The sequence below is a fragment of the Pelecanus crispus genome, chromosome 5 (genome assembly GCF_030463565.1).
Source record: "Pelecanus crispus isolate bPelCri1 chromosome 5, bPelCri1.pri, whole genome shotgun sequence".
Classification (NCBI taxonomy): Eukaryota; Metazoa; Chordata; class Aves; order Pelecaniformes; family Pelecanidae; genus Pelecanus; species Pelecanus crispus.
Genome location: NC_134647.1, coordinates 14,278,728 through 14,292,188, shown reverse-complemented (window position 1 = coordinate 14,292,188; position 13,461 = coordinate 14,278,728). Strand labels below are relative to the sequence as shown.

The window sequence follows — 13,461 nt, the reverse complement described above, 5'->3', positions numbered from 1 at the left end:
ATGATCTACTTTACAGTGGTGACACTTCATAGCTAACAGGCACTAACAGAAATGCTCATTTACAGTGGTTTCCACTCAAGAGAGGGATGTACATTTAATTCCTTGAAGACTACAGCCTAACTTCAATGAAGGACACAAAACCAGCCAGTAGACACAGAAACACTCCCAGCTGCTAAGGACCTCGTCCACTTTGTTGGACCCCACCTAATCTAAGCCATGGTATAAACTTTGATTTTTAATACAAATTAATCAGTGGAGAAATTATGGACTTCTGATGGAAAGCTGAAAAAATACCTGCCCTGTGAAAATAACTTCTTCCTGTATTTCCACTTCTGTAGCATGTACTTGAAACACCCAGGACTATCTTAGTCACATCTGTCCAGCTCAGAAAACCTCAGCCCCCTCTGTGTAAGTAAAAAATACAGGCTTTTTCTGGTTTCAACCTGTTCTAAGTCAATTTGGACAACAGGTTTTATAGCTCTGTAAGAGTAGCTTCGTGTGTAATATTTACTTGAGTTTCAGATAACCAAGAACGGTCCTGGGTGAGGGTGCTGAAGAGGGATGCAGAAGAGCTGAGCATGACTTCTGACCCCACCCAGCAGCTCCCTCAGATGCCCTCAGGTAAGTCGCATCCTTCACCACGTTTCCACAGTAAGAAACTGGGAGAAAGCAAGTCCCACTCCCACACCTGGCTACTCAGTTAGTGCCTACCACAGAGCAGGGGAGAAGATGTGATTGACAACTGTCCCATCAAAGCAGACTGTACCTTCAACACAGGTCACAAATGTGGCACCAAGCTCGGACAAGAGGAATCTCACTGCTCAAGTACCTGCCATCTAGTTTCAGGAACACATAACAAATGCTTGGTAAGAAGCAAAAGGAAAAAAGGCATTTTTCTTCCCCAGCCTCTTTGGAAAGAAGGTATCATACATTACACCTATAAAAACAGATAATCATGTCAAACCTACAGTGCTTGCCAAGCTTCTTATTGCTACCTAAAATGTGATCTTTTAGGACACTAATTGAAAAATTTCCCTATCTTCTCAGATTGATAGGTACATTGATACAGACAGCAAATGCTGTAAAAACACAGGCAAAAATTTCACTATCATAATTACAAGAATGTCAAAGTAGATATGGATATGGAGGAAAGTTAAAAAGTGACATGGAATATAAGGAAAAAAATCTCACAGACACTCTCTTACTTCTTACTACACTCAGAGGAACTTCTGAGCACTTCCTTCTTTCACAGATATTGAAGATTTATGGAAGTGGGAGAACAAAATGCAGTCTAGGGGCTTCCAGTAGGAGTTGTGCACAGGCTACAATCCAGCAAGTTCACAATCCCATCTGAATTTCATCCAGATGTTAGCAACAGAAGAAAGGATTACAGAAAGAATAGAAAACAGCCTGTTGGTTAAAAGACAACTGAGATTCTAGCTTCCTAGGGACAACAGAAGTCAGACGCTCTACTTATGCAGAGGTGCCCTGTCATCTGAAGCAAGATTCATAGTGAGCTTAGGGATGGTGTGGTTTGGAGACAAGGTTGTTTATCCTGGGCTGCCAAGTGAAGACAGAGCTGCCAAACATATGGAGAAATTGCTGCTAGCACAATTAATGGTTTCAGCTGAGACACCAAAACCTACTCTGAGCTGTCTTCAAAGTCAGGCAAGAGACAAATTCCTTCTTCAAGGATGAAGAGGTGCACCACAAGAACCAAAAATACCAAGTAGCCAGTCTCAGAAACGGGAAAGACAAACCAGCTTTACTAGCCATTCTTAAAGCCATCCAAAACTCAGGAACAGAGTGGAAAGGGGTCAAGGAGCAGTACGGCACCCCACAATGATCAGGGATCCACAACACATAGGTGAGCAACCACCAGGGAGCACCTGATATTCACAGCCTCAACAACACAAAGTCATTGTTGTGCTTGTGATCTCAGACAAGGGTGGAGCACATGTTCACACAGGAGAGGCCACCAGCAACAGAGCTCCTTGAAATACCCAGGGCCTGGGCAGTAATGGCAGTGATTGTTAGGAAAAGAGGCAGCTCTTAGCATGGGACAAAGCAAAAATATCCCCACAAACAGAGCTATAATTAAACCAGAAGCACACCCAAGCAGAGCTGGTCACTCAGCCTTCTCTACACTTCATTTAGGCAAATAGAGAATTGTTCCAGGAAAACTACAGACATTCAGACAGTTGTGACCCCATAAAAACTCAATTACGTATGAGTTAACGTCAATACAAAACAGCTTTTTTCATTTACTGTAAATATCAGTGTTTAAAACTGGATTGTCTGGCTGTAGAAGATTAGACAACCAAATTTTAACTTTAGACTTTTTAAGGGAGGTAAAGGTTCTCTCTTGCCTTCTGTTACAAGCAATTTCATCTACCCAAGCAATTAGCAATCAGCTTCAAGACATCCTCTTCAGCTGCTGACTGCCCAGTGCTTTCTGCACCTTTCTTTGGAGGAGAAACCAGGACATGTCTGCAGTGAGCTGAGGCAGGACAACATCCAGGAGATTTTAAACACAGCACAGTGTAAGGTGTACCGGTTTATGCACGCAGGTCCTCAACCTGGATACATGCCTTTGCACCTGCGGGCTGAAATTTGGGGCTTTCATTTAGGTATGACCCAGACTCAAAGTCCATCTTTAGCTTCACAAGGCATCTGTTGCTTATGCACCTCTACAGCAACATTCCCAATATCATCACACATCTCAGATGTCAGTGGTTTTCTCTCATGGTTGGGGTTTTTGGCTTGTTTGTTTTCTGAACTGTCTAGGACTGGCAATAAAGATGACTCCTGGAAGACACTGTAAAGCAGAGATGGCCAGCCTTCCTAACCCTAACCAGCTGTATACTAAAATCCTCACATGGCCAAGAACCACAAGTCACATACCGCAGATCTGGAGAGCTGAACAGAGCCCAGGAAAACTTTACAGGCAGGTGACAGCCAGTTACGCTGAAATACCACTGGGGGACAAGGCTGGATTTGTCACACAGCCTGCTCTCAGTGACCGCCTGCCATCAACCTTAACCGCCCTCTGTTTGGAGTAATTTAGATCTCAGTCTCTGAGCCAACCCAATGCCAGTCATGAAACAAAATCATGACTTGAATAGCTCAGAGTCCACATGCGGTTCTGGCACTACGAGCCGATTCCCTTGGGCAACAACTTTCAGGTTTTTGTGTTTTTTCGCATTTTGTTTTGTTTAAGGGAATGATTTTATTTCCTCACATTTATTAGCATTCAGATCTACTGTACAGTGCTTGTTTCCTCCGCATTCCTTCTGGTGCGATTTCTGGAACCACCTTCACTGCTCCCATTGCTGACCATGTTTGAAACTAGTTTTAACCAGCCATGGTCAAACCACACCCCATATGACTGCAGACCATGGAATATGCAACTGCATCAAGCCCTCTTGCTAAAGCAGTGGTTTGTAATATGGTTGCTGGTTGATTGTTTGTCTGAAAATCCCTATCCACAAGAGACACTGAAATAGTGCTAAAAGGCGGGCTAGTTCCAAAAACGTTAGGCGATGTTTGTGCTGCAGACTTCTGGACAGTGTAGCTCTGTTGACAGATGCAACCCTGACCAAAGGAGCGATGCCAGCAGCAGCTCCTAATGTGAGGATGAGCACCTTTACCAGTTTTGTGGACTGAAGGTGGAGAGGTGTTAAGACACCATACTAATAATTCTATACTTTGTCCCATTAGATGAACAGCCCTGCTGAGGTCCAGTAAAGATCTCTTAATGTAGGAACTGCCCTAAGGATTAACAAACTAAGATCACGTTCAATTTGGGCTAACAGGACTCTGGCTCCAGTTTCCCAAGGAATGTGGGAAGGCAGGGGGGGAAGAGATCAGGAAGGACAAGTGTAATGAGTCAGTCTTTGGAAACCAAGCTAAGGATTTGACTCTAGTTACTTCATTTACAGGCTGGTTCTAGAGCTGCAGCCAGAGAGCACTCATGGTTTCAAACTGGAGCAGACAAGCTTGGGAGCCTGCCACTGCTGAATGTCCCCAAGTCAACTTAACACAACAGCTAAGCTCACTCCCTTATGCTCCCTCACAAATGCTTCCCCTGCCCTTGCTGAAGACACTGGTCTCCAGCTCAGGAGTCCTCTCAGCTTCCTCCTTCACCCCTGTGGAGAGCCCAGGCCGAAGACCTCTTCCTCCTCAATGCCACTGACCATCCATCTGGGTCTATCCAGCAAGAAGCAAGGCTCAGGAAAAGTCATTATGCTCCACAAGCCTGGAGCCCTCTCCCATCCCTCTCCTGCTTGTACACAAACACAGCCATCGGACAGCCCTTCTTCCTAGCCCATATGAAACTCTTTCAGATCTCACCTGAATCTCTCCACCAGTTCCTCTTCTATCTCTGCTATGCAACTTGGCCTTCAATTTGCTACCCAGTTCTTCCAGCTTTCCCCACTCTATAGCTCTGTCAGACCTGACCTTTGTTCTATCCAGTTCTGCACATGGACTATCTCCTGAGCTGGTCCACTCACCAACCACCATCGAATAAGTCATATGTGGAGTAAGCATTTCAGGGCAGGGAGCAGAGCTGCTTCATGGCAATAAAGGGTCAGCTACTGAGCTGTGAAGAGCTCATGTCAGGAAGGAACATTTGGACAGCAAGTGGCAAGAGTCACCCAGCAAGCAGAAAATCCCAAACCCAGTCCTCACTATTTTGGTCAGTAACCACACTGGATGTGAATTTCTCTTGGAGCTGGGACAGCCACTGTGTCTTTGTATCTGCCTCACTAGGAGCCAGCTATGACTGAAGCTCTCACTAGTGCAGACAGGGTGGAGGGACATCCATTAATGAAGTTACCCATTTGCTAAAGTATCTGTCACAAAACTCAAATATACAAGGAAGAAGGGAAGTTTTGTGTAACAGTGTTTGGCCAGACCATGATAAGCACAGAAACAGGGTAAGGTGCAAGAGGTGTCCCTTTGGTTACAGTCAGTGTAGGGTGATAAGGTATAGGGAAATGGTCTAAATTGTTTCATGAGATGGCTATGGGCACTGCAGCTGGGTCGCAGTGCTCTGGAGTCAGTCAGCTCTCCTACTATGCCGTGACTATTGGGTCCAGAGACCTGGGCTGCCTTGAGGTCCCCTTCGCATACTTCCTCAGGCTCATACAATAATTCTACTTAATGGGATTAATTTTCTGTCAGAGCCTTTAACTTGCACTTAGCTCTAGCAGGATAATTGAGATCAGTGTGGAATTCCCTGGCTTGTGTTGAGCAGGTCAAAGTAAAGAGTTGCAGCACCCTCCCCCGGTTTAGGAGGAGGGATGGGAAAATATCTACAACAGGTAGCTGCCGGGAAACTATATAGCTCAAGAATCAAAAGTGTTTCCCACAGAGGAGTGTTGCTGAAAGGAGAAGAAAATTTGCTCAAGCACTTCAATTTTTGCTTTTAAACAGACACACCTCCTACTTTTCATTGCAGAAGGTCAATGCATTTCAGACCATGCTTTTGATGCAGATATCATGAAAAAGACCAAACACCCTATAATGTAGAAGTTCCTAAACAGGAACCTCTAAGTGAAATAGGAGGTTACCTGCCAATTTAAATTGATTCTTTGTCCTGGAATTGCAAGACAAATCTTCATCTCTTTTTAACCCCAGGCAGTGTCCTCGCTGATATCCCACCAACAGAAATTAGACTCCCCAGCTCTGACCACAGCTGGCTGAAAGGTGTGTCCACCATCCTCTTCTCCCCATATCTGTAGTTACCTTCAATGAACACATAAGCTTCTCACAGCAGCTCATATCCACATGGGAGCATGCTCCAGTCCCTTTTTCCTAACTAGCACAGACAAGGGATTTTGGTCTAAGGGACTTAGTATCAAGGTAGACTACATGTCAGATGAATTTACGGTCAAGGCCTGCTCTTGCTACTGGAAACGGTCAATGCTGGGAATAAGAGTGCAGCCAATGGTGTGGACTCTGAAGCAACCTGCTGGAGTGGAACAGAATAGCTTTTAAAGTAGGCACATTGCAAAGTCAAGAAAAAAAATTAATCTACATACAGAGAGCCTTGAATTTCAAGAGGTTTTTCAAGCAACCCAGAACATCTCAGTGTAAGAAGGAAGACAAATTGCTTGGGAGCTTAAATAAATGAGGTGAGGATGCTCCTGAGAAGGTGGCAGGCAGATGCAAAGCTCCTGCCAAGAGGAACAGAAGCAGTGAGCCATTCAACTGTCAAGAGATGCATCACCTTTTACCACTAATCACCCCAAAGACCCTCTAGGAAAAGATGCTGTTTCCATCCACTGTGGCCAGTCAACAGCACTAAGGAGCACCCACTTCATCCCCCAGCCCCCTCCCAACTCTGCCCCACTGCACAGCTCCTACCAGCCTCATCTGTGCTTTGTGCCTCTGAGCCTGTCCAGCCTCATACTCTCCAGGGTGTATTCTGCAAGGATACATCCCACCTTCCCCCTGAGGGATGAAAAGATGGAGCAGGAGAGAACTCCTTGCAATAGGAAGCAGGAGAATGCCTAACACAACATGGTCTATCTGCAAAGGCAGTAACAGTCTTACTTTACATAGGAAAACCTAGTGCTCTAGTCACACAGTTTTTTTACAACTCATGGTTTTGTGTACAGAGTTGTCTAACTTTTGCCCTACCAAGGTAAAAAAGCAGGCACTGCCTCATGTATGCTAAAATATTTGGCCATCAACTACTTTTCACAACAGAAAATTTTACTCTGGAACAGGAAAGAATTTAGTGTTTCACAGGCAGATTCATCTCCTCCTCTCCTTCATGTGCCCCATATCACCTCCTGAGGTCTGCTGTATTCAGATGGATAAACCACCACAAGTCTCAAGAATCTTTTGATCTGTGAGACAGCACAGTGCCAGCTCAGGTGTTAGGAAACATCTGGCTCCTCAGATAGGGCCTGCAGCACTTGGCTGATCTTCCTAGGGGGGCTCCATGGGTCTACCAGCTAGCAACACGGATCCAGCAACCAGACACACCTGAGGTCAGAGCCCAAAGGAGGTCAGAGCTCTGCTTTATACAAACATTGAGAGAAACATAGCCAGAGCAGCACCTGAGTGAGCTTCACGCTCAGTGCACAAAGCTTAAAGAGCTGGAGCAGTGTCCTGAAGCCGGAGAGGATCTCAGTAACATAGGACAGGCAGCCTGCAGCTTGTTGCCAGGCTAATGCCCTTGTTTACAACGTGGCAGAAAATAAGCGTAGTAAGTTTTAGCATAATCTGTGCCTGGAGAAGTCCGATCCCTCCACACCCCACGTGCAGGAGGTGCTGCACAGTGTCAGCCAAATTCCAACCACCGATGTGTCTGCACAAATTATGCCAAAGTGGAGTTGGGGGGGGGGGGAAGCGTAGAGAAACACACAGTGCTTGTTCAGCCAGGAGTAAAAATTAGCCTATGAGGCCAGTTACAGAGGACCTTGCTGCACTGAACCCCAGCAACTTGTCAAGTTAGGGACTGAGCAGAGCCACATCACCCGGCCAATGGGAGCGATGTCATGCTCTGCCCAGGCCACCAAGGAGCACTTGGATACTTGCTAACTCATCCTCTGGCAATGCCCTCCAGCAGCGCTTGGAGACTTGCAATGTTAAGAGCCCTCCCCAACCCAAAGTTTGCCATTCTGCTTAATTAACCTGTCCTTTTAAGATGAAGGTAGGAGGCTGCAGTTTAAGTTGTCTGAGATCAAGCCAGTACCTGGCCACAGGGAACTGTGCATGCTATAACGCTGCTTTAAGTCAACAGTTAAATCAATGCTACTTCATTATTTTAGATCAGTTGAAAATCTGGTATATAAGTGTGAAAAATTAAATATTCCTCCTTTCCTCCGTCCCCCTCCCCATCTCTTTCCCTCTTTTTCCCCATCCCACTGCCCTCCCGGTAAGGCACAAGTATGGGATTCAATCTCCCTCTCGTGAATTGTTCCCAGGAAATACGCCCTCCTTCAGTGTAGTACAAACCCTACCTTGGTTGAGGTAGGTCAGGGTTTCTTCATGCAGCTTCACAGCAGGTGACGTGGCTGTGCAGAGGACATACTGAAAGGGAGGCAGTTTGGCATCATTCTCAGGAGACAGCTGCGGTTCTTCCTGCTTGAAGATCGGCAGTGCAAGGACATCGCTGCAACATACAATTCACACATGTTTAGTTACAAAAACTTCATGGAATATTCTCACCTCAATTTCCATTTGATTCTCATGCTCTGAGATAATGGAGATGGTCTCTGGAGAAACACCGAGTTATGACAGCTAAAAAAAAGAATTTGGCCTGTATAATGTAACAAGGCAACTTCTGCCTCTAGGATGTCAGCACTAGACACAAAAGAACACAGCATGAGCAAAACAGAATATTTCTGAGATCTTTATGTTTTTAAAACATAAATCAGATTTACTTTTCAGTTAAGCAGTCTTCCTGATTTGGAAAAAAACATGAAAAATAAATTCATCCCTGCGCAAATACATTTGTTTCATTCTTGGGTTCTGTCATGGTTTATCCCCAGCCAGCAACTAAGCACCATGCAGCCGCTCGCTCACTCCCCCTACCCCGATGGGATGGGGGAGACAATCGGAGGAGTAAGAGTGAGAAACACTCCTGGGTTGAGATAAGAACAGTTTAATAATTGAAATAAAGTAAAATAGTAATGATAATAATAACAATACAATAATGATAATAATAATATACAAAGCAAGTGATGCACAATGCAATTGCTCACCATCCGCCAACTGATACCCAGCCAGTTCCCGAGCAGCGATCGCTGCTCCCCAGCCAACACCCCCCCCCCCCCCCCAGTTTATATACTGAGCATGATGTCATGTGGTATGGAATAGCACTTTGGTCAGTTTGGATCAATTATTCTGGCTGTGCCCCCTCCCAGTTTTCTTGTGCGCCTGGCAGAGCATGGGAAGCTGAAAAGTCCTTGACTAGCATAAGCAATACTTAGCAATAACTAAAACATCAGTGTATTATCAGCATTCTTCTCATCCTAAATCCAAAACACAGCACTATGCCTGGCTACTAGGAAGAAAATTAACTATTCCAGCCGAAATCAGGACAGGTTCTCAGACAAAACCCTTTCAGGAAAAAAAAGGCAAGAAAGGGCCCTTCATTTTGACAGCTGAATGTCAGATTAGTAAAATGTCTATAAGGAGCAGCCAAGGGTGAGGAGCAGACACAGCTCTGGTGTAAAAGGAAACATTCAGGTAAATGATGGCATGAACTGCTAGATTAATTGACTCAGAACATCCCCTTGCACTCTAATAAACCTGCTCCCAAGGAATCGCATAGCTCTTGAGAGCATGGGGCTACCTTCATAAGTGCACACACAGGTGCTCAGGAGCCACTTCACTAGGACCTGTGCACAGCCCCAGTTCTGGCTCCTTTAACAAGATGTTCATGCTAACCTGCCTGCTGATTTACAGTCAAACTGATCCCAACCAACACTAATCCCCGAGCAGAACAGGTATTAACAAGGCTGAGAGCACAACAAAATGATTACTACAAAATTAGATGTCAGGAATAAGCATCCTTATCTTAGCACGTCTGATACTGAAGAACTCTATTAGCCTTTCCCATGTCACTAACATTGCTGATCATTGTGTCCACCTACTTAAGACATTAATATCCTTCCAAATTAGGAGGATTATGTTGAACACAGAGACAGTTCACAATAAGAAGTGATTTTTTTTTTTCCTCCTCCATTTCCTCCAGATATGTGAAGACTTCAGATTCCCATTACAGAGGTTGCAGTTCTGCCTCTTCCAGTAATCCCATACACAAAAAGCTTTAAGGAAAACTGTTCGGGAACATGCCAGCATGTACAGGCATGCTCCCTATGGAAAGAGCATTAAGAATTTTTTCCTTGCCTGTTCAGTTAATGATCCACCCTGCGTTCATTCATTGCACCCACAACCTTGAAGGCTACCCAGGTCGTCAGTGAAATGGTGCAGCAGTTTATAGCAAATTGCTGAAGTACCAGATTCCAACACAGGTACTCCTACTTATGGCAAAATAAAGCCAGAGAGCAAACTGTGCCATTTCAGGTATAGATGGGAGAAAAGAAACAACCATCTCTGTTTCCATTCTCTCTTCCAACCCCACCCCCTCCATATTATCACCAACGCAAAGGCATCCAGCCCCAATGCTTACTGGCATTACTGACATAATCACAGCTCTTGCCTAACTGCAGCCATAGAGAGGATTTTTTTTTCCTCCCTTAGTGATGACGATTTACTACAGTAATGAAGTGACAGAAATGCCTGCAGTAGATTTCTGAAATAGATAGCATTGCTCCACACACACACAGGATCTGATACTGCTCCACAGAGTCATCTCACTCATCCTGGATGCCAACATTTGCTCTTAACATGCTCATCTGCACAATGCTATTGGAATGCCTGTTGCTTTACAGATGACAACAGACCAAAAAACTCTGAGGCCTGAAAGCCTCTGCAGTTCCACAAAAAACAGCACAGAATCTGGCCCAGGTTTAAAGCTAACGGTGAGGAATTTGTACACCTATTCAGCTGAAACAGTTGAGAAATTTAGGCAAGGGGAGGTCAAAATTCAAATATCATATTTCACATCAGGCTCTTAACACCCCTACACTTGCTGGAACAGCTGTCTGATCAATGAAGACTCTAAGCATGGAGGAATCCATGATTTGGTTTCTGGAAAGCTTCACCATATTAAAGCACTGATGAAGCCACACAAGTAATCACCTGTTTATTCCTATAACATTTGAACTAATGGCCAGTGGTATCCATGGCTTTGGATGAAGCTCTCCTAAAATACTGCACCTTATTAAAAGTGTTTGGAACTTAGAAGGTTGTGAACAACAGATCAAGGCTTAAAAGAATTTCTAAGCTATAGGTATACAAGACATCACAATATTTGTTCAACTCTCCTCACTCAAGAGCTGCAAATCAAGTTTTGGAAAAAGCAGGCTTTTACAACAGTTCCCATCTTTAAAAAAAAGGGAGGTGAAAACCCTTAAAACTCTCCCAAGTTTCACCTTTATGCTAAAGCTTTACAGTTCTTGTCTTAACCAAAGGGTTAGTCCACTTACCTGGGAAGGGAGAAAGTTATTTGAGACAGTTCAGCCATCTGGCAGAACAGAGAATGAAATACATACAGGGTTTCCATAAAAATTAATTCAGATTTACAAGGATTTTTCTGTAGTATTGTCTTGCTATAACTACAAATACCACTGAGGTATCACAGAATTTACAGAGATGTCCCAGACATGCACAAAACCTTCCATCTCTGCAAAGTATAATTGACACAAACTTGTCCTACAGCTACTTCAAGGATTGTACTATTTCAGCTTCCTCCACAAAGTCGCTACAAGTGGGTACGTAGAGCCTTCAGAAAGGCGCAGCTCAGCACAAGAATGTCCCTCTAGAAATGCATGTCTTGACACATTCCCACAGAGAGTGAATTGGCCAGAATTAGAGGTCCCTACAAAAAACAAGGATTTTATTCAACTGACCTTCCCTGAAACACCTGAGGCCATTGCTGCCATAAAACTGGTTTTAGGGCTTTTAGTCCCAAATCAAAAACACCACAGTCACAGGGGCAGATACTCACTAAAGCTGAAATTTGTCCCTAAAACACCAACAGGTTACCTTCATACTAGCAGCTTTCCTGCCAGATCAGGTATGCTTTATCCCAGCAGCTAGCATTCAAGTCAGGAGAAATAATCTAACATGTTTTCTGGTCAATTCCAAGGAATTCTGAATTGTGGGCTCGAGCCCGATCTAGACTTGATGATCTTGTAGCACTCTGGTGCTACAAATGCACGGTGTTAATGAAGCAACCTGAGCACTGTAAATGCTCTCTAATGCGGAGACCATATGCACAAGTACCAATGCTGAGGCTCATCTGCGACTACCATACGTAGTACTGCTGCTACTGTCCTCAACTAATCACATTTTTGCAAGCACAAAGCAATAAAGAACAAGACTTTTGCCATATACATGTTGTTAAAATAGACTTACTGGGACAGAGGAAGGAGGTGAAGCACCTTGTATGAAGAAACAGGGAAGCTGCCAGAAAGCAAGAATCTCACAGTGTTGTATCATTTGATAATAGGAAATTATTGTTTGGTCAAAAAAATTCCTTTGCAAATACACCAATAGGGAGCATGAATAGTTAAGATTACATGTCTCCTTGAAAGGGAAGTATTATCTGTGTTTGAAGTGCTTCGCCGGACAAACTCAACATTCTCTCAACAGCAGTTATTTGGGGGTATGTTTTAAAAGCAAGGTTCTTGGGCCACAGCCAGGTTCTCCACTGCTGCAATTCAGCAAAACAGCACTTCAGCAGAGCAGCAGCAATTGACGCCAGCTGAGAGCTCAGCTTTACATATTCAGGAAAAAAGAAAAAAAAAAAATGCACGAGCACCCGGCAGAAAGTAAACTCCCAAAGTTGCCTGCTTTGTTGTCTTTTGGAGGGAGGAAATACGGGTTTGTGCTACACATGTTACAGACTATTGTTTAGCAGCCCTTGTGCTTAAATTAGGCACATTTAATTAAACACGACTGTGCAGAGGCAGGAAAAAGCTGGTTTAAACAAGTTCAGAAAGTGAAATTCTGAGCTTTTTACCCGTCGTCCCAAAAAGAAGAGAAACAAATCCCGTCCTGAGAAAACTGGATGCCCTCTTAGTTTGCCAGCGGACGTTTTCCAGAGACTTTTGACAGTGCCCCGCAACTGTCACACCTTCTCCCTTCGAAGGGCACTACTTGAGCCCCCGAGAGGAGGGCAGCCGGCAAAAGCCATCAAGCAGAACTGCAGACAGCTGCCTCAGCAGGCGCTAAAAAGAAGGGAAAAAGACAAAAGAAGAGCCCGCACTCCTCAGAAAGGGTTCTTTTGCGGGCACCCCGGGCTCCCGGCGCGACCGGGCGATGCCGCGGCCCCGCTGGCCGCCGGGTACCGCCCGGGCAGCCCCGCGGGCAGCTTTTGGGGGCGGGGGGGCAGCCGGGCCGGGGGCGCCGGCACCCCCGCGGGCTGCGGGCTGCCCGGGGCGGGCGGGGACTCACCGCAGGTAGCTGCCGGTCGAGTGCTGGTTGTAGTGCTCCGGCTGCGTGTGCCAAAACAGCATCTTGGGGGCGGCGGGCGGGGAGGGGGCCCGGCGCGGTGCCTGCGGAGGCCGGGCGGCGGGAGGGGGCCAGCCGGGCTGCCCACCCCGAGGCGCGCCGGGCACGGCTGCGGCCAGCTGGAGCCGCGGCCCCGCCGGCTGCCGGCGCTTTTATGGCTCAGCCCCGGCGGCCGCGGGTTGGCCGGGCCGGGGCGCCGGAGCCCGCCGAGCCCTCCCCCGCCCCGCCCCGCCGCCGCCCCCGGCCCCCGGGGCAGCCCGGGGCGGAGGGACCGGACCCCCGCGGGGAGGGCGGGGGCGGCGGCCTCGCCCCGGGGACGGTGTTTGGCGGGGCCGTGGGCCGGGCAGGGATGTACGC

At 46.1% G+C, this 13,461-nt stretch overlaps 1 protein-coding gene across 1 annotated transcript in view; it reads right to left on the bottom strand.

Annotated features, from left to right (window-relative positions):
- The window catches only part of TFCP2L1 (transcription factor CP2 like 1), a 32,500-nt gene extending 19,391 nt beyond the window's left edge, over nucleotides 1-13,109 (bottom strand). The window contains exons 1-2 of the mRNA XM_075710652.1: nucleotides 13,048-13,109; nucleotides 7,980-8,131 (exon numbers count right to left, since the gene is read on the bottom strand). Of these exons, the coding sequence (XP_075566767.1) occupies nucleotides 7,980-8,131; nucleotides 13,048-13,109 (214 nt within the window). The remainder of the gene's footprint in view (nucleotides 1-7,979; nucleotides 8,132-13,047) is intronic.
- Between the last annotated feature and the right edge of the window lie 352 nt (nucleotides 13,110-13,461).